This window comes from Lampris incognitus, chromosome 20 (assembly GCF_029633865.1).
Source record: "Lampris incognitus isolate fLamInc1 chromosome 20, fLamInc1.hap2, whole genome shotgun sequence".
NCBI classification, from domain to species: domain Eukaryota; kingdom Metazoa; phylum Chordata; class Actinopteri; order Lampriformes; family Lampridae; genus Lampris; species Lampris incognitus.
In genome coordinates, this window is record NC_079230.1 from 15,665,113 (window position 1) to 15,686,889 (window position 21,777).

General features: G+C 47.1%; 2 protein-coding genes across 4 annotated transcripts in view; one reads left to right on the top strand and one right to left on the bottom strand.

Annotated features, from left to right (window-relative positions):
• The window catches only part of LOC130130446 (FERM domain-containing protein 7), a 15,072-nt gene extending 249 nt beyond the window's left edge, over positions 1–14,823 (top strand). The window contains exons 2-10 of the mRNA XM_056300155.1: positions 2,748–2,862; positions 5,018–5,165; positions 6,045–6,140; positions 7,193–7,356; positions 8,285–8,353; positions 8,553–8,628; positions 9,487–10,609; positions 12,527–12,572; positions 14,820–14,823. Of these exons, the coding sequence (XP_056156130.1) occupies positions 2,748–2,862; positions 5,018–5,165; positions 6,045–6,140; positions 7,193–7,356; positions 8,285–8,353; positions 8,553–8,628; positions 9,487–10,609; positions 12,527–12,572; positions 14,820–14,823 (1,841 nt within the window). The remainder of the gene's footprint in view (positions 1–2,747; positions 2,863–5,017; positions 5,166–6,044; positions 6,141–7,192; positions 7,357–8,284; positions 8,354–8,552; positions 8,629–9,486; positions 10,610–12,526; positions 12,573–14,819) is intronic.
• The window catches only part of stk26 (serine/threonine protein kinase 26), a 25,710-nt gene continuing 17,728 nt past the window's right edge, over positions 13,796–21,777 (bottom strand). The window contains exons 6-12 of one of the 3 annotated variants that reach the window (XM_056299988.1): positions 20,845–21,002; positions 18,552–18,737; positions 18,106–18,248; positions 17,830–17,926; positions 17,421–17,483; positions 16,034–16,161; positions 13,796–15,360 (exon numbers count right to left, since the gene is read on the bottom strand). In XM_056299988.1, the coding sequence (XP_056155963.1) occupies positions 15,345–15,360; positions 16,034–16,161; positions 17,421–17,483; positions 17,830–17,926; positions 18,106–18,248; positions 18,552–18,737; positions 20,845–21,002 (791 nt within the window). In that variant the 3' untranslated portion in view covers positions 13,796–15,344. Of the gene's footprint in view, positions 15,361–16,020; positions 16,162–17,420; positions 17,484–17,829; positions 17,927–18,105; positions 18,249–18,551; positions 18,738–20,844; positions 21,003–21,777 lie in introns of those variants that run through there. The other 2 variants (XM_056299987.1, XM_056299989.1) reach the window with 2 other exon arrangements.

A 21,777-nucleotide genomic window follows, 5' to 3' on the forward strand; every position in this document is an offset into this window, starting at 1 on the left:
GCTCTCCCTACAGACACATGTCTGCGGGTGGGTGGGTGTCCTGGCCGCTGCACTAACACCTCCCCTGGTCGGTCTGGGTGCCTGCTCAGGGGGTGGAGGACTGGGGGGGGGGGGAGCGTGATCCTCCCACGCGCTACATCCCCCTGGCGAAACTCCTCACGGTCAGGTGAAAAGAAGCAGCTGGCGACTCCACATAATAATAATAATAATAATAATAATAATTAAAGCCGCAAGCGGCGTTGGGAGGGGTCCAAGCATTGGCACTGTTGCGCCCCCTATGGAGCAATTTGAATGGTTTTGTCCTCATGATCATATACCTTCACCCAACGTAAATAATTAACGCTATGATACGTAGAGGCCTTTTATACACCTAGCCTGTAACAGACTACCGTTTCAACATGAGACTAAACCGCTGTTGGTAATGTAATAAAGATTGAAGAATCTTGCTTCTGAAACAGTAGCCTACCAGAGTTTCCAACTAGATATGACAATGTCAGGTTACTTGGGTCGCCTGTGTCGTAGACGATTACTGTAATTTTTTAAAACGTCGTAACACTTCCATTGCTTCAGAAACATGTGCCAGAGTTTCCAAAACTGGACCAGACGGTGTCTGATTTCTTGTGTCCTAGCCGACTGCCGTAAAAAGAAAAGTATGTCGTTAACCCAGGTGTCCTGGCGTGTGGTCTGTAGAGCTGCAGCGTTTCCACACCAAATAAGTCAAAATAGCGGGCAAACTCTATGACTGACATAGGCGGTCCCAATAGTAAAGTTGTTGAGCACATTGAGATGCATGGGTCGGTTAAGTTTTGTGTTGATCTGACTTGTGCTGTGGGAGTTTTGGCCTTTTAAGCATGACCATTTGTTATAGCGCCACCATCTGGCTGACATGGGTGATTTGTAGTGCCAGAGTAGTGGGGGGCCGTATGAATGCACCTACCAAATTTGGTTGGTCTAGGACTTATGGTTGCTGAGCCTCAGACACTTTTAGCTGAGAAACCGCGCCCAAACTAATACAAGTCAAAATGGCGGGCAAACTATATGGCTGACATATGTGGTCCCAATAACAAAGTTGTAGAGCACATTCAGATGCATAGGTCTGTGCAGTTTTGTGTTGATCTGACTTATGGTGTGGGAATTACGCATGACCCTTTGTTATAGCGCCACCATCTGGCTGACATAGGTGATTTGTGGTGCCTGAGTAGTGGGGGGCCATAGGAATCCACGTACCAAAGTTGGTTGGTCTAGGACTTACGGTTGCTGAGCCTCACACACTTTTAGCGGAGAAAAATAATAATAATCCTAACAAATACAATAGGGGTTCCACCAGCTTCGCTGCTTGGACCCCTAATAATAATAATAATAATAATAATAATAATAATAATAATAATGATAAATTAAACTTATATAGCACTTTTCTAACACTCAAAGTCGCTTTACAATAAACGGGGTGACCCTCTGCAGACCACCACACGCCTCCTCCACACGTATCGGAGGAGGCATGTGGTGGTCCGCAGCCCTCCCTGGATCCGCAGAGGGGGTGGAGCAGCGACGGGGACGGCTCAGAAGAGTGGGGTAATTGGCCAAAATTTGAATGGGGAGAAAAAGGGGGACACATTTTTAAGAAAAAGAAAGAAAAGCAAGAAAAGCAAGAAAAGCAAGGACAGAGGCTGAGTGGAGACTACACGAACACACGTCACACTATGGAGTCATCGACAGAGAATTTCGCTTTTTGTCCAACGTCAGCATGACCTTTGACCTGTCGTGTCCCTAAAGATAAGAGAGTCGGACTCAGCCGTCAGAAACAATATTTCCTCCTTCTCATCCTCTGTTTATCCTTCTCTCGCTCTCTCGCTCGCTCGCTCTGTCTGCTTGTCTCGTGTGTGGGGGTTTGACATGGCAATATAGTATGTATGTGTTTATTTGCATCTTTTGGTCATTTTGTGTAACCCATTGTGTGCGTTGCACAGCATGTGTTCATGTTTGACAGGGTACATGTGTTGTGTTTTTGTATGCAAAGATCTATGTTTGGATCATTATTCAACTCATGTGAGTTTACGTCTAAATATTCATGTCCTTGCTGGGATGTGTATTTAATCCAGTGTGTATAACATTATGTGTGTATGTGTTGGATGTGAATACCTTTGTCTGGGTCGACCTCTGGTTCTTGTAAGTTGTGCCTATACGTGTGTATGTTTTTGTTGGCATGCAGAGTTAGTTATTTGTGCATGAGGGTGTGTGCATATTGTGGAGGTTAGTATCGGGGTTGGTATTTACTGGTGCTCGCTGAACCCTCAACTTAATGAAATGGGGCAGTGTAGATGTGACTCTTATAGGCCATTTTATTACTGGGGTTATTATGTTGAACCTGCAGACGTGAGGGCATCAAAGGAAAAGGCAAGCGGGGCGTCCGGGCAGCATAGCGGTCTATTCCGTTGCCTACCACCACGGGGATCGCCGGTTCGAATCCCCGTGTTACCTCCGGCTTGGTCGGGCATCCCTACAGACACAATTGGCCGTGTCTGCGGGTGGGAAGGCGGATGTGGGTATGTGTCCTGGTCACTGCACTAGCGCCTCCTCTGGTCGGTCAGGGAGCCTGCTCAGGGGGGAGGGGGAACTGGGGGGGGAATAACATGATCCTCCCACGCACTACGTCCCCCTGGGAGCTGCCCAGTACAACCATAGCCTTTATTTGTTGGCAACTGCAAGCAGTGTGTGTGTGTGTGTGTGTGTGTGTGTGTGTATTACAGCAGAGCTAGGGGACTATGAAGATGAGTTGGACTGTCACCACCTGGAGTTAAAGAAATACGTTCCCAACCAAGAGTACCTAGACCACAAGATTATCAAGTTCCACAAGAGACACAGGTATAAACGCACACACACACACAGACACGTGCGGACGCACAAAAATGAGGGGCCGTTTAGACCGTAAATCACATTCTCTCATGTACCCCGTCATACATATAGTAAGTAGTGTGTGTGAGAGTATGATGGTATGTGTGAGAGTACAATGGTATGTGTGAGAGTACGATGGTATGTGTGAGAGTACGATGGTATGTGTGAGAGTATGATGGTATGTGTGAGAGTACGATGGTATGTGTGAGAGTACGATGGTATGTGTGAGAGTACGATGGTATGTGTGAGAGTACGATGGTATGTGTGAGAGTACGATGGTATGTGTGAGAGTACGATGGTATGTGTTAGAGTACGATGGTATGTGTGAGAGTACGATGGTATATGTGAGAGTATGATGGTATGTGTTAGAGTATGATGGTATGTGTGAGAGTACGATGGTATATGTGAGAGTATGATGGTATGTGTGAGAGTACGATGGTATGTGTTAGAGTACGATGGTATGTGTGAGAGTACGATGGTATGTGTGAGAGTATGATGGTATGTGTGAGAGTATGATGGTATATGTGAGAGTATGATGGTATATGTGAGAGTACGATGGTATGTGTGAGAGTACGATGGTATGTGTGAGAGTACGATGGTATGTGTGAGAGTACGATGGTATGTGTGAGAGTACGATGGTATGTGTGAGAGTACGATGGTATATGTGAGAGTATGATGGTATGTGTGAGAGTATGATGGTATGTGTTAGAGTATGATGGTATGTGTGAGAGTACGATGGTATATGTGAGAGTATGATGGTATGTGTGAGAGTACGATGGTATGTGTTAGAGTATGATGGTATGTGTGAGAGTACGATGGTATATGTGAGAGTATGATGGTATGTGTGAGAGTATGATGGTATATGTGAGAGTACGATGGTATGTGTGAGAGTATGATGGTATGTGTGAGAGTATGATGGTATGTGTGAGAGTATGATGGTATATGTGAGAGTACGATGGTATGTGTGAGAGTATGATGGTATGTGTGAGAGTATGATGGTATGTGTGAGAGTACGATGGTATGTGTTAGAGTATGATGGTATATGTGAGAGTACGATGGTATGTGTGAGAGTATGATGGTATGTGTGAGAGTATGATGGTATATGTGAGAGTATGATGGTAAATGGCCTGGCAAGTAAATGGCCTAAACAGCCTCACAGTGTCGTCACAGCTGAAGTTCACAAACACCTCAATACTCACAACCCAAAACCCCTTCATAAAACGTGAATAGATTAACTGGACCTGGCTATAAACTATGTCCAATTCATTATTTCTTTTCCCTTGTCTGAAGAGCATTAAATGATCTCTCTTCCAGCTTGTGTGCAGCTTTTTCTTGATCTCTGTACATACCTACTGACTCAGCTGGCAGAGAAACAGGAGGAAGATTTCTGGTTACGGTGGACAAAACTACCACATGTGTATCAGGCCCCTTTCTTTTTTTCTTTACTTTGATTTTGATATACTTTAATAATCCCCGTAGGGAAATTACGCTCTGCATTTAACCCATGCTAGCTGTGTCGCTAGGAGCAGTGGGCAGCCGCCGTGCAGCACCCGGGGACCAAGTCCAGCTCGTCTTGCCATGCCTCGGCCAGGGGCACAGACAGGAGTATTACCCCTAACATGCATGTCTTTTTGATGGTGGGGGAAACCGGAGCACCTGGAGAAAACCCACCGCAGACACGGGGAGAACAAGCAAACTCCACACAGAGGACGACCTGGGATGACCCCAAGGTTGGACAACCCCGGGGTTCGAACCCAGGACCTTCTTGCTGTGAGGCGACAGCTCTACCCACTACGCCACCGTGTTGCCCATCACCTCTGTCGATGAACCACACAAATCTGCCAAATCAGTTTCAGCTGTTCAATTTCCTTCAAGTATGAGGGGATAAGAACGTAGATGAAAGGGTAGAAGACAGGTTGGAGAAGTCCTCTCAAGTCTCAAGACGAAGGAGACAGACACTTCGATAAACATGGTGCAACTGAAGACCAGGAAAGCTGTTTTGACTTTCACTAAATTCACTTTGACTTTATGCCTTTCATTTCCCATCCTTATTCCCAACGTTTGACATCAGTTTTCCTCTTTTTCCTTCCCTCTACATCTTCTCCTTCTTCATCTCTCTCCGTAGGGGTGTGCCTCCACCGGACTCAGACATTCACCTGCTGGAGGTGGCCAGGAAGCTGGACATGTACGGGATCCGACCACACCCTGCCCACGATGGAGAGGGAATGAGGATAAACCTGGCTGTCACACACTCTGGAGTGCTGATCTTTCAGGTGTGTTATGGACACACACACACACACACACACACACACACACACACTCGTTTCACTATCCTTATGAGGACCCCTCATTGACTACATTAATTTCCTAGCCCTTAACCCTGACCTTAACCACGCAAACTACATGCCTAACCCTGACCCTTACCCTAACCGTAACCTAACCCTAATTCTAACCTTAACCCTAAAACCAAGCCCTAACCCTAAAATATACCCTTTTACGTGTGAGGACCTCTAAAATGTCCACACAAGGTAGGTGGTTTCTGGTTTTTCTATGCTAATGAGGACATTTGGTCCACATTAGGATAGTTAAATATGTACACACACACACACACACACACACACACACACACACACACACACACACACACACACACACACACACACACACATACGTGCATGCATATAGATATGCATGGATAAGCTTGGCTGCCATGAAATATTGGGAACTGGGATTTCTACTAACATGAAACAGGTCCTAACATCTTAACACTTGAGCACATGCACAGACGGACTGACACGGACGGACACGGATGGACACACACACACACACACACACACACACACACACACACACACACACACACACACACACACACACACACACACACACACACACACACACACACACAGATATGCATGGATAAGCTTTACTGCCAAAAAACGATTGGAAACTGGGATTTCTACTAGCATGGAACAGGTCCTAGCATGCAAACACTTGAGCACGTGCGTGTGCGTGTACAAACACACACACAGTGATGTGCGAGGACAATATTTGCCGTCACAAACTATATCGTACAGGGATTTACACACATGCATGAGAAGACACACACACACATACACTCAGGAGGTACCTTTGTCTGCCTTGTTTTGCAGGGCAACACCAAGATCAACACGTTCAGCTGGGCCAAGATCCGCAAGCTGAGCTTCAAACGGAAGCACTTCCTCATCAAGCTGCACGACAAAGTCGGGGTGAGCTCCAGCCGTGGGTTGAGCAGCGTTGCCCAATAAATGGGGTGTTTTGACCCTTCTGGAGTGCTGTATGAGTAATGCGTTTAAAGCTGGGGTGTCCGGGTAGCGTAGCGGTCTAGTCCGTTGCCTACCAACACGGGAATCACCAAATCCGCGTGTTACCTCCGGCTCGGTCGGGCATCCCTACAGACACAAGTGGCCGTGTCTGCAGGTGAGAAGCCGGATGTGGGTATGTGTCCTGGTCGCTCCACTAGCGCCTCCTCTGGTTGGTCGGTTGGGGTGCCTGTTCAGTCAAGCTGACGAGAGATTGATTTTCTCCCTCCTCTTCCTCTTTTCCTCTCTCTTATTCTGTCTCTCCATCCCAGCAAAAGTTCTAGGTGGGGAGTTCTCTAACAAGGTGTGTGTGTGGGTGGAGAGAGGGTGGAGCAGATAATAGAGTAATTGGCCAAGTACAATTTGGGAAGAAAAGGGAGAACACCCCCCTCCCAAGGGAGAACTCCCCCCAAAAAAGAGATTTTAAAGCGGAGTCGCCGAGTGTTTAGACACCAAGGAGATTATTTCATATCTAATTTTAAAATACTTTTCTTTAACTGACAAAAATTAAAATAAATACATTATTAGCATGTGCTATTTGACCCTTGGCCTGGTACGGAAATTTTAATTCAACCAATCAACCAACCAACCAACCAACCAACCAACCAACCAACCAACCAACCAACCAACCAACCAATCAATCAATCAGTCAGTCAGTCAACCAGTCAATATATCATCCAAACATTCATCCATACACACATACATGCATAAAAAGGATTACAGACATTAAATACAGACCAATAAATGATGCTACTGCTGTTTGCTGTGTGTGTATGTGTGTGTGTGTCTGTAAATAAATGTGTGTGGGTGGGGGTATTCATCCATGAGGGAACCTATTGTTCCGGAGGTCCGTGTGTGTTCATATGCTACCTGTTGTGTGTATTAATCTACATGTGTGTACGTGTGTGTGTGTGTGTGTGTGTCTGCATGTGCGTCTGTGGCTCTATGCGTCACTCCAGCCGTCACGCAAGGACACGGTGGAGTTTTGCATGGCGAGTCGGGACGTGTGCAAGTCGTTCTGGAAGACGTGTGTGGAGTACCATGCCTTCTTCAGACTGGCAGAGGAGCCACAGGCCAGACACAAGACCCTGCTGTCCTGTAAGGGCTCCAGCTTTACATACAGGTACACACACACACACACACACACACATGCATGCACGCACACACACACACACACAGAGTTTGTACTTCTAGTTTTGTGAGGACCCCTCATTGACAACATTTATTCCCTAGCCCTTATCCCTAACCTCAACCATCAGAACTACACGCCCTAACCCTTAACTCTTACCCTAACCTTAACCCTTACCCTAACCTTAACGCTTAACCTAACCTTAACCCTTACCCTAACTTTAACCCTTACCCTAACCTTAACTCTTGACCCTTACCCTAACCCATACCCTAACCTTAACTCATACCCTAACCTTAACCCTTACCTTAACCTTAACTCTTACCCTAACCTTAACTCTTAACCCTTACCCTAACCCATACCCTAACCTTAACCTTAACTCTTACCCTAACCTTAACCATCAGAACTACATGTCCTAACCCTTAACCCTTCCCCTAACCTTAACCCTTACACTAACCTTAACCCTTACACTAACCTTAACTCTTACCCTAACCTTAACCCTTACTCTAACCTTAACCCTTGCTCTAACTTTAACCCTTACCCTAGCCTTAACCCTTACCCTAACTTTGACCCTTACCCTAATTCAACCAACCAATCAATCAATCAATCAAGTTACATTTTATATAGTGCTTTTCTAGCTGCAACAGCCATCCAAAGCGCTTTACATTTCTGGTCAAATCTCAGTTTCAGACACCTGCAACAATAGAACACAAGCCGTTCTAACCTTAACCCTAAACCCAAGTCCTAACCCTAAAACAGACCCTTAAAGAAGTGAGAACCGGCCAAAATGTCCTCACTTTCCAAAAATGTCCTCACTCTGGTGGTTAAAAACTCAAAATTAGAGATAGAAATACAAGTACACATACACACACAATGTTTTTGTTGTGACCATTGTTATTTCATGTTGTTATTGCCTGTGTGTCAGTGGACGGACACAGAAACAGCTGTTGGAGTGTATGGGATCCGCTGAGAAAAAGCACGCACACTTTGAGAGGTGAGATCCAGTAACGGCAGTAGTGTTTGTGTCATACCCTTTGCCCTCATGTTCAACTGGCAAACAAAATCTGCATTTTCTTCTGTCATCCGTCTCTTCTCAGTATCGTGCTGCTGCGTCTCTCTCTATCTGACCTCCCACCTCTCAATCTATCCATCTCCCTTTTTCCACCAATCACCCTCTTTCTGTCCATCTATAGGACACACCGTCAGTCGGACTACGATCCTCGACAGTGTCGGTCATCCCCTGATCTCCTCACAGACGTCTCGAAACAAGTAATAACAGCAGCTCAAACACAAGCAAACTGGCTTATCTAAACTGCCCTCTCTCATACTGGATGATGGATTAGGTTTGATCCGTTATTGGTCACATGATCATTCAAACCAAGACACAGTCAAAACCCAGTGTGTAACATCTCTTGTACGTGTGTGTTGTTGTACTAACCAAAAATAACTTTTTTATATAGTCTGATGTCTGGTGTTATGGCTTGTATGTTTTGAAGGGTTGTACTGAGGACGATTCCGATCATCTGTGTTTGTCATGGTAAAGAATTTAATCTTGAGGGGCGTCCGGATAGCATAGCGGTCTATTCCGCTGCCTACCAACACGGGGGTCGCCGGTTCGAATCCCCGTGTTACCTTGGTCGGGCGTCCCTACAGACACAACTGGCCGTGTCTGCGGGTGGGAAGCCGGATGTGGGTATGTGTCCTGGTTGCTGCACTAGCGCCTCCTCTGGTCGGTCGGTCGGTCGGTCGGGGCGCCTGTTCAGGGGGGAGGGGGAACTGGGGGGAATAGCGTGATCCTCCCACGCGCTACGCCCCCTGGCGAAACTCCTTACTGTCAGGTGAAAAGAAGCGGCTGGCGACTCCATGTGTATTGGAGGAGGCATGTGGTAGTCTGCAGTCCTACTCGGATCGGCAGAGGGGGTGGAGCAGCGACCGGGACAACTCGGGAGAGTGGGTAATTGACCAGATACAATTGGGGTGAAAAATGTGGGAAAAAACAAAATAATAATAATAATAATAATAACAATAATTGAAACTTGAATCAAATTGTATTTTATGTGTTAATATTTGTTTCTCTCTCTGTGTGTGTGTGTGTGTGTGTGTGTGTGTGTGTGTGTGTGTGTTCAGCTTTACGAGCACTCCCATCAGTTCCCTCGGTCGGGGCGGGCCCTCGTCGTTCGCAGCCAGGATGAACTGGACCCGCCCTCTCAGGAAGTGCACGACGTTGAATTCGGCGGAGGTGCCAAGCGCAGCCAATCAACCGTCGAGGTTCCGCAGCGGTCGCGCCACTTTTCCCAAGTCACCCCTCTCTCTCCGAATTTCTACCATTCGGCTCCGTGCCCGAAGTTAAGGTCTGCCTCCACGTCTGTGATGGAGGACATCAGAGGCGGGAGGTCGGGGGTGCAGCGGCAAGCCCAGCGGCTGGCCGGTGTTTACGGTAATCGGTCGCGCCGCAGGCCGCACCCCCAACCACACCCAGACGGCGCACAGCAATTGGTTCTTCTCTACCCCAACAATCCTGCGTACCAGTACCACCCTGTGCTTCCCACCTTCCCACTAGCTGGCTATCCGCCACTCAGCCAGCAGGCCTACTTCACGGATCACGTTGCCGTTTCCTCATTAGAACGTTTCCCGCAATACACGAGGGGGGACTACGTGGCCATGGAGGGCGTAGCGCCGCGTCCGTCTCTCTACCCAGCGAGCCGCGATTTTCCGACCCTCTCGCCGCTCAGGAGAAATTTCCGCCCCTCTAGTTCGGGGGCGTTCGGATTGGCCAGAGTCTATCAACCAGGAAGCAACGGCGCGAGGCTGCTGCACGTCGGTCAAACGGAGGCGGGACATTACAGCGACGACTCCAACTTTCTCCCCGGGCTACCCCGGCGTGTGGCCAGCCAACCAGACGTCAAGTTTCACCTCTCCCGCAGCTCTAACCCCGCCTTCAACCCCGCCTCGGAGTTTCGGCCCCTCGGGTATTACCCTCACCTCACACGGCCTTCCAGACCCACCTATCTCCCCCTTAACTCCTCCCCTTTGCCGGATCGGCCCACGTCAATGTGCGTGTTAGGCGGCGGGGCCACGGGAAGCTACAGCGATTCAGACCCTGAGGTGTTCTATCCATATTACTGCCCACCACCCCCGCTGGGAAATGTGGTACGGCCCACCGGACTCGCAAGAATGAGGTTTTCCTCCGGGAGCCTCCAACTAGATGAGGAGGAGGAGGAGGAGGAAGAGGAGGTGGTGGAGGAGGAGGGTGGAATGAAGGAGGGGGGTGAAAGACAGCTGAGAGGTAAAAAGGATAAGAATGAAGAAAAAAGAGGGGAGGAAGAGGAGAAGGGGGCTGCAAAGATCACTACGGTGACACTGTAGCACGGAAACGTACAGCAGCACCCCCTCCAGCACACAAGTATTGATTTCAGCATCCGTTCAGAACTGTCAGGTTGAAGGACTACAAGGTTGTAGTCCAAACAAACATGCTTAGACAATGAGCACACACAGTGTACTGTAAACTGAAGGACAAGCTGGTGATAACAAGACACCCACATAGCGGCGTCAACACATTAATGCCACTTCAAATCCACCACGACCTCGGAAACGGATTTGACATTAACACTGACTCGTAAAATATGAGCGAGGTGAACAAACGGGTGAAACTGTGTCACTCAACGGGTAATTACAAGGTGTTTTATTCAGTCAGGGACATTATTCCAACTGTGCCAACAGCTCCTGGGAAGTGTGACTACATGCGCAACACTGTTTGTCTTCCCAACCCGTGTGATAAGCGAATAGTTGGCAGTCTTTCTTGTTTTCTACTGGTTTTTAATTTGTACATTGCTTCAAGGGTATAAATGCAATCATATAGATGATGATTTGCGTACGTACTCCAGAAGTAGAGTAGCTACATAGTAACGTGTGCTTCCAGATCCAATTTCCAACGGGAGGTAAATTTCTACACTAATTAATTCATAACTTATTTATTTATTTTTCGCCCTTTTTTCTCCCCAATTGTACCTGGCTAATCACCCCGCTCTCTGGGCCGTCCCGGTCGCTGCTCCACCCGCCTCTGCCGATCCGGAGAGGGCTGCAGACTACCGCATGCCTCCTCCGATACATACGGAGTCGCCAGCCACTTCTTTTCACCTGACAGCGAGGAGTTTCGCCAGGGGGACGTAGCGCCCCTCCCCTCCGAACAGGTAAAGTGTTTATTTTTAAGGGGCCGGGGGACAAGGCAGCGATGTAGGGCTATACATGTGTCAGTTAGCTGGACTTTGTTAGCCAACTAGCATCTTTCCACACATGGCGGGGCTTGTTTGGGTCAAGGCCAAACCACGAGGTTCATGACTAAGTGCGTTGTTCATTTACAGGAAACTCATCCCACCTCATGAAGTCCACCTGCTTCCGACTAACTCCACATAAATCTCTGGATTCAGGAGGAAAAGGAGGACGTTAACGATCACCGTCCTCTTTTTATTGCCGTCGACACGGCTAAAGCTAACGCACCTATAGAAATGATTAGCCCCAAAACGATGTTAAACTTTCTGCGTTGGACAGAAACAAGTTTTATTTCCCCCACTGAAATAAAGGAGGTAAAAGAAGCCGGTTGTGCGGAGAGCTTCCGGTGGCGACAAACCTACCGAGTGCTAACTGGCTTATCATTTAGCCATCGTCAAACCCTGCAGGACTTGCAGTGGAAAATCAGCTGCATATGTAGTTATTGTTGTTTAATCGTTTAAGGTTATAAGATGCTGTTGAGGCCACTGGTATGAAAATGAAAATGCTTGTGTTGAGGTGGCGCACGTGACAACTTATGGATCTAACTTGTGTGGCAATGAAGTTGGCAAATGTAGCTTATAGTCGGAGATTCTGTATGAAAATGTGCACTGAATTTCTTTTTTTTGGGGGGGGTTGTTAACTAAATTCATTCAATTCATCCATCCATCCATTATCCAAACCGTTTATCCTGCTCTCAGGATCGCGGGAATGCTGGAGCCTATCCCAGCAGTCATTGGTCAGCAGGCGGGGAGACACCCTGGACAGGCCGCCGGGCCATTACAGGGTCAATTTAGTGTAAATTACAAAAGACTCACTGGCCGATCAGCCCTTAGTCGAGCGGTTAGCGATGTCGCCTTGTGGTGCAGAACACCACGGATCGAATCCCGCACCAGGCGAGAAAATAGCTCGGTTACGTTAGTACGGCCGATGCACCTGACCTACATGTCTTTGGGCTGTGGGAGGAAACCGGAGCACGCGAGAAAACCCACGCAGACACGGGAGAACATGCAAACTCCACACAGAGGACGACCCTCAAGGTTGTACCACCCGGGACTCGAACCCAGAACCTTCTTGATGTGAGGCGACCGCGCTAACCACTGCACTACCGTGCCGCCTCATTGAACTCATTCATTCAATTAATAGTACGATTACAGTGCTGAATCTACCATTCCATTCACATCACAAATAAGTTCAACTGGACCATCAGTGACCGGGCTGTGTAGACGCAAGTCTATTCCAGTGCTTTCAGTACGGTTGGCATTGTAGTAAAGCATCGTTGACCAAATCACAAATGTTAGTTGCAGAAAATGTTCATAGAGATTAGCTGTTGCTTTACAAACTATCATGGTAAACAGAGACGGTCAGTTTTAGCGTTGTTTTTGTTTTTGGTTCGTATCGTTATAAAAGACAATCATTCAATGAAAATTTGGAAACCGTTGTACAAAACCTATAATTTCACCAGTGGCATTGGTTTCCCCCCCTTTTCTCCCCAACTGACTTTGGGTAACTACCCCACTCTTCTGAGCCGTCCCGGTCACTGCTCCGCCCCCTCCGCCGATGCGGGGAGGGCTGCAGATTACCACACGTCTCCTCCGATACATGTGGAGTCGCCAGCCGCTTCATTTCACCTGACAGGGAAGAGTTTCGCCAGGGGGACGTAGCACGTGGGAGGATCACGCGATTCCCCCCAGTTCCCCCTCCCCCCAAAAAAGACGCCCCGACCGACCAGAGGCGCTAATGCAGCGACCAGGACACATACCCATAGCCCACTTCCCACCCGCAGACACGGCCAATTGTGTCTCTAGGGACGCCCGACCAAGCCGGAGGGAACACGGGGATTTGAACCGGCGATCCCCGTGTTGGTAGGCAGCGGAATAGACCGCCACGCCACCCGGACGCCCTACTGGTGACACTGTTTACTGTGTATGTGAGTGCTGACAGTGAATGTGTCCCACACCCCATTGCCTTACCACTGGACCCGTAATGCTGGTACCTGCAACATGCTGATGTATTAACGTTCAATTTCCAGCTACAAATAAATGAAGTAACGGCACACTTTTTGAATCAAACTTAAATATTTATTCATAATATTCTGAACTCCCCTAAAAAAGGTCATTTCTGCAAAATCTTACATCTTTCATTTACACCCCCTCCCTCCCCCCACACACTCTCAAGGGAATTTTTTTTTTTTTTTAGGTTTTTTTGCATCTCTTGCCATATATAAAAAGATGAAAATATACAATGACCAAGCATTATAGTGTCTTTGGTACAAAATATCAGTAAAGTCTTATATTACAGCTCCATCCTCGAGACCTTTAATAAGAGGACTTGAGTTTTGTGTACGGCTGGTTTGGAGCAACAGGGATTCGTGTTATTCTGCCAACAGGCCCCCAAGTTTAAAACGAGACATCGACACAAAGTGTGTGTGTATATATATATATATGCCGTTTCAACCTGTGTTTCAAACATGGGATTGTTAGGAAAAAGAGACGCGTGACCTTTGCCCCAAAACCAGACACATGGATGTGTTGATAATGACACGTCCCTTTAAAGGTTACGCCACAGAAAGTCCCTTTGGTTGTTGGTTCAGAAAGTATTCTGAAATTTCTAATCAACGGTGCGGATCATTATCTTAACATTGCAGTAATCGCCAGACTACACCATCTGGGTTCGATGTGACTGCATGACCGTTCCCTGTATCCTGGTGGAAGGCGACGCACAAATGAACAGAAGAATGACTCCTGAACCAAGGATAACGGTAAACTGGAGGCAGCTTCATCAAGTGTACCGTGATTCGTCCCTGTCATCCTAGTAGTACCATCAAGCCGAAGGGCAGTAACAGAGCGAAAAGAAGAAAACATGGAGTAACAGGAAAATGACGGCCAGGGCACAGGTAGTGGATATTTCCTACGACATCGTTTACGGGGTTTGACTTTTGTTAATGTGGAAATCCAAACCCTGGTCATAACCTCTCGTTCAGTGACGGCGTTTTGAACACGGCTGGTTCTCGTACGGGTCTGGGAGCTGTCATTTCTAAGAGTTTCTGTAAAATTAACTGTGCTGAACAAACAGGGTAACGAGTCTCTGTTGCTACGAATGGGAGGTCATCTGCAAGTGGCGGCAGGTCATGACACAGAATGCATCACTGCTGTTGGGTGAGATAATGGCTTTTCCTTCTTCTCCTCTTGCAGTTGAGGGGCTGAGCAGAGCGTTTCGATCAAAAGCTTAAAACTTACCGACGAAGGTTAAAAAAAAAAAAGGTAAATGAAGGTACTTCTTATAAAAGGATAGTAAATGACATTCTTGGCCGGACTGGAATGTCTATATGTTATGGGTAAACCTTAAGTTGGGAGAATTTATATATCAAAATAAGATTTTTTTTTAAAAATTTGTACAACCCTAAAGGGACAGTAAAACCTGTGTGTCTACATGCATCGCAGTTAAAAGCAAAATAAAGCTATTTTCGTTTTGAGGTCCTGCTGTAAAACAGGCTTATTTTCAGCGAACAGCAGTGAAGAGAAAAAAAAATAGATATGTATTTAGTTTATATATTACAAGTAGTGTCTGTTTCGGAGTGTAATGCGAGGAGACGTTGCACAGCAAAACTCCTCCATTTCCCATCATCCAACAGTCTTCGGCTTCACCAGATGGAGACACAGTCTCCCGTTTCCTGTCACGCTCAGCATACCGCACTCATCCGTCCATCTCTTTCTTCTTCAGTTGGTTGAGAATCTGAGCACGAGAGAGAGAGGGAGCAAGAGAGAGAGAGAAAGGGATGGAGAGAGGGAGAGAGGGAGTGCACGAGAGAGTGAGAGCAAGAGTAAGGGATGGAGAGAGAGAGGGGGGGGCAGTGAGAGAGAGGGAGGGAGAGCAAGAGAGAGAGAGGGAGGGAGAGAGAATGAGCAAGAGAGAGGGAGAGTGAGCGAGCAGGAGAGAGAGGGGAGAGCGAGTGAGAGGGAGAGAGAGAAAGACAGACAGAGATATTTGTTATCGTTGTATTTTGTTTGACCTTGCGATATTCTGCTTTGGCAATGTGTAGCATTTTTGTATCATGCCAATAAAGCTGAATTGAACTGAAATGAGAGAAAGAGAGAGAGAGAGAGAGAGAGAGAGAGAGAGAGAGAGAGAGAGAAAGAAAGTGTCACCTCTTGTTTTATTTAGGTCTCCGTTTGTCGAATTCATGCAAGGAAAAAGAAATGCAAAAAAAAAAACATTGAAAGAAACAGAGAGAGAGAGAAAGACAGAAAGAAAACACAAACCTAAAGAAGATGAGCAGAGATGGAAGTAAAAGAGTGGCAGAAAGGTAAATCAGAGGAAGTGAAAGTAAGGCAACGAAGGCGAACACAAAGGCAAATGAAAAGAAGTGGTGGACGGAGAGGGGACGATGACAACCTACTTCTGGTACCTGGCGATAATGTGTGTGACCATCCTGTCGGTGATGCCCGGGCAGACCTCCTCAGCCAATCGGATGTTGCGTTCCAGCTCCTCGATAGCCAGCCGCTGCTCAGACTGGTCCTTGTGTTGCTGCTTCAACTACATACGAAGGGGATTTAAACTGTAATGAGTGGGTTTTTTTTATTCCAGGTGTCCATTTGTGTGAAACAGAGATCGAGCCCTCAGCTTCAAACCAATGTGTTTTGCAAGACAACAAAGGTCACAGCGAGCATAAGAAGGCAGTATAGGGTTTTTTTGGCAAATTTCTTAAATGATCATTAAAGACTTAAAGCACATGATGTCCTGCAGTATCAGTGAGCTCTGCCCCTGTATTTGAAAAATACAAAAATACATCGAGGGGGGGGGGGGGGCTGGAGGCGGGAGTAGTGCACCATCACAGACAATTTTTTAATTTTTTTGCATGGGTAATGTGTGTGGAGAAAAATACTTTGACCCATGAGCAACTGAAACTGCACACCAATGGAAGATTTATTGTGGGAAACGGGTCCATTATGTTTTCACAGAAATGTTGGAATTTTGAATTTTATCCAGGACCAAAACAAAGCCATGTATCTCACATTTCCCACTCGCATAGATCAATTAAAAAAAAAATACAAATTTAAAGCATGCAGAATCCCTTTATGGCTGAAATAATGCTAACTTCAAGAGGTGAATAAGTGAGAGGGGAGACCATCTGTAACCTGCAAGACACGGGTTCAAATAAATATAAATTTATTTCTGGTTTTTCCCCTTATCCCACCCGATTGACCCAGTGGCATATGGCGGGAACTCTTGTCGAATAACTCCCCTGGCTCACGTTTCCACAGGAAGGAGATAGTCGTAACAGGAGTTTCCTTCAAACTCGTGTCGGCTGCTCTCGCTATTTTACACGCTGAAGCCTCGCATGGATTGCATTACCTTCAGGCCGCGAAGGAGGCGTATGGAGAATGCTTTCGGTTGCTTGGCTGCAAGCGCCCGGATGGGCCAGAGGGGTCGCTGGAGAACGACGAGTTCCCGAACACTACACCGATCTACACCCACTACCCCTCGGGTAAGGGTGGCCTAATGAAGGCCTTACCCCGTGGACGCTCTGGCCGTGACCGGTTACGGCGAGTCTGGGGTACGAACCTCCCAGCCACATGATGAGCGGACTGCAAGAACGGCGGTTTATTCCACTCGGCCGTCAGAGCGGCCTGACACGGGTTCAAACACCACTTAAGCAGTGACGTGCCCTTGAGCAAGGCACTGGATTGCCACCAGGGTATTCTGTGGCTGACCCTTACTTCTGACCCCTGTGTGTGTGTGTGTGTGTGTGTGTGTGTGTGTGTGTGTGTGTGTGTGTGTGTGTGTGTGTGTACCTCAGTGAAAACGGGAGAGATGACTGTTGTCAGGCTGGTGGATTTGCTCAGCTGGTCCTGACCCTGAGAGACGGCACAGAGACACACAGAAAGAAGAGGACGGGCAAAATTATTAAAATTGCTCATATAAAGATAATCAAATGCTAATCACATGAATTAATTTCATATTTCTGTTTTGCTTAGTCTGAGGGTACAGTGATCAAGAGTATTCTTCCATGTGGTCTGGCTACCATTTACTCGACAGGGAATCCCTGTTGATATGTGTAATTGATTCGAGTTATGCTTTTGGTTGAATAGAACAACATTAGGGGATAAAAATCATATTGCTAATTTATTTAGACATGGGAATATCCTCTATGTTAACTTCGCTTTTGCAATGTGGACTAAGGCGCACACTGCGCGGACCCACCGTCCCATTGAGAACCTTCCTGCTCTCCGTCTTCTTCTTGCGGACCGTTGTGAAGGACCACTCCGGAGACTGGCTGTTCTCCTTGTTACTGGACTCACTGGTAAAAAAACAAAACAAAAAAAAACACACACTTAAAACGCTATCTCAACAAATCAAATCTCTAACTTTCAACTCTGTGCGAAACTGAACATTCGGTTTCTTGAGCAATAATCTGTGCTTTTTCCTGTTTTACAGACACACAAACACACACACACACACACACACAACCATGCTTACCTATCCGAGTCGTCCGAGCTGCTGCCGCTATGCCCCTCCTCCTTCCACCTCCGGTACCTGTCAATCAACTCACTGAGGTACGACGTCTTCTTACAGTGTTTGACTATGAACTTGTGTTTGAGCAGCTCTTTCGCGGTGGGTCTCTGGATGGACAGACACACAGACACATAGGGGAGGAGAGGGGACAGTGTTAGGCACAGGTTTTAGGTTAAGTAAGAACTTACTCCATTACATCACCAGGGGGCAGCAAAACGCAACGTCCTAGTTGAGGAAAGCAGCGCTGAGGGCAAAACGTACGCAATCGCATGTTCACTAACACACAAAAACCAACACAATAATTGGGCCAGTGTATAAGTCAGCGAGTGTTTTTTATTCATCTGTGTGTGTGTGTGTGTGTGTGTGTGTGTGTGTGTGTGTGTGTGTGTGTGTGTGTACGCGTTACTCACGAAGCCCGGGTCCTTGTTGAGGCAGGCCTCGGTGAACTCCTTGAAGCTCTTGGAGAAGTCCCCAGTCAGGGTGGGAGGCGGCGACTTGGGGATGTGAAACAAGACCCTCATTGGATGCATGTCAGAGTTCGGAGGCTCGCCTTTGGCCAGCTCGATGGCTGTTATACCCAGTGACCATATGTCAGCCTGCAGGAAAGAGGCGCACAGAGATACACACACACACACACACATTAAAGATGGATGTACACTGCCACCGTACTCACGCACACATTCACCGCTCATTTAATTACAGGACTACACCCAGTTACAGAGAGAGACTACGCTCATATGCAGAGAGAGAGAGAGAGAGAGAGAGAGAGAGAGAGAGAGAGAGAGAGAGAGAGAGAAAGCGAGAGAGAGAGAGAGAGAGAGAGAGAGAGAGAGAGAGAGAGAGAGCGAGAGAGAGAGAGAGAGAGAGAGAGAGAGAGAGAGAGAGAGAGAGAGAGAAAGCGAGAGAGAGAGAGAGAATGGAGAATGTGGGTGAGAGGTAGAGTCCCATGTATAGTAAACAACTGGCACTGGCAAACTTAGTATTCAAATACCCCAGTGTGCACACATACACCCAAAGGCACCGTTACCACACTCCCAGAAAACACTCAGCAGATGCTGCTGCTCCCCAGTTGCGAGGCGCATTTTTTTCTAATTCAATGACTGTGACACCTGCTAAGCATATGGTAACCTAGGCAAGGAGTGAGGACACACACACACACACACTCAGAGGTTGGATGTCAGTTCTTCTTAGCCGGCTCCAATGAACATATGTTAGTCAATGTAGATGCACATGAACACGCACAGATACACAATAATTAGATGGACACACGCACACGCACACACACACACACACACACACACACACACACACACACACACACACACACACACACACACACACACACACACACACACAGAGTAGAGCACATAAAAATAGGATGCCTGGTCACTTTTTGACAGTTTGCCAGCTAGCTGTATTGCTGTTACACACAGACACACACAGACACACACACACACACACACACACACACACACACACAACAACAATAGGATGCCTGGTCACTTTTTGACAGTTTGCCAGCTAGCTGTATTACTGTTACACACACTGACCATATGTTCACCTGTGGGAGAAGCACACACACACACACACACACACACACACACACACACACCTCTATTTAAACTGCTGAAGAAAAAAAAAGTTCAATATCGTAACCATAAATCACGGTTATCAATGTTGTGACATCCTTATCTTGTATTAGATACCACATACAGGCCTCCTCAGCCCACACCCCGGTGTACTGCAGGCCTCCTCAGCCCACACCTCGGTGTACTGCAGGCTTTCCATTCATGCTGCTCCTCAACCATCTAACCAGACAGGTTTTACACCTAGCACAACAAAGGAACAACACTAACTGCCTGGCAGAGGAGAAAACCAGCAGCACACTGCCAACCTCCAGTTTATACCAACCTCCAGTTTATACCATACACATGTATCATGACTGTTATCATCCCGTCACTTTTACTGCTATTTGGGGAGAGAAATGCATTTTAATACATCCTTTACTGAACCTACGAGTTACTGAGAGCGTTAGTCTGGCTGTAAAACTCAAACCTTCAAATGACCCACTACGTGATAATCGATAAGATTATTCATCTTTAAGATATTCTGAGGCCAAAGAATACCATGCCTTCGCTCCTCCCTTCATCTTTGTGTGCCCTGACTTCTCAATTTCTGCCTCTCCCTCCATCTTTCCACCTCTCTTATGCAACTGCACATGACAAATTCCCTCCGTTCAGCCGTGGGAGTGGCATTTACATTGGAAACAGGCGCCGACACACAAACATACCCAGAGGCTTGTTAGTCGACGACTTCTTTTGGACATTTGGGATGTGAGCAGCCAAATTCAGTCTTACCAGACGCATGCATGCAGACACACACACACGGAAATGCAAACACACATTATGTACGCATGCACTCAACTGTGGACAACACAAGCACGGACACAGACCACATGAATAAAACCAAATCAATTAACACACACCTCACCACATCTGTGAGTAAATTATACACACACCCTGAATGACTTTGCCTCATTTCCAAATACACTAAACCAGGCACGCGCAAGAACACACCCCTGGCCATAAAGTCTCCGTCTCTCACTCTAATTAAAGTATGAGTCAAACCTGTCCGTTATGTGTGTGTGTGTGTTTTACCTGCTAGTGTGAACGATTTTGTGCGCTACATGAACCTACGGCCCACCTTAGAGTCGTACGCAGACTGCTGTATGACCTCGGGGGCCATCCAAAATGGCGTGCCCACGAAGGTCTCCCTCTTAATCTGTGTGTCTGTCAGCTGCCCGGCCACCCCGAAGTCCGCCAGTTTCACCTGACCGTGCTCTGATAGGAGCACATTAGCAGCTAGAGGGAGAGAGACGGAAAAAGGGAGAGAGGCGGAAACAAGAGAGCGAGAGAGACGGAGACATCGGGTGAGAAAGAAAGTTATTAAATCACCATGTTAAGATAACGGATCATTGACAGCTCAATTAAAACTGCTGTTATGTTTAATGAACTGGAGTCGCCCCAATTCATCCATCCATCCATTATCCAGACCACTTATCCGGCTCTCGGGGTGGTGGGGATGCTGGAGCCTATCCCAGCAGTCATTGGGCGGCAGGTGGGGAGACTCCCTGGACTGACCGTTAGTCCAACACAGGGCCGACACACACACATTCACAGCTAGGGACAATTTAGTATGGCCGATTCACCTGACCTACACGTCTTTGGACTGTGGGAGGAAACCGGAGCACCCAGAGGAAACCCACGCAGACACGGGGAGAACATGCAAACTCCACACAGAGGACGATCCGGGATGACCCCCAAGGTTGGACTAACCCAGGGCTCGAACCCAGGACCTTCTTGTAGTGGTTAGCGCATTACATTGCAATTCCTATTGACATGCTAGCGGTTAGCATAAGGCTATGAAATTCTTCAATTCAGTACAATTCAATTACACTATAGCATAAAATGACAGAGAAATGGTTGTGATCAATAATGACGACAAAAATAAATGATAGTGTCTAATAAAACCACAACATTAGAACAAATTAATTCTCACAAATAGTCCATTTAGATATAGACTAAAGCAGAGTTTTCCTATCGACACATCTGACATCAATTTAACCTTCGTATTGGT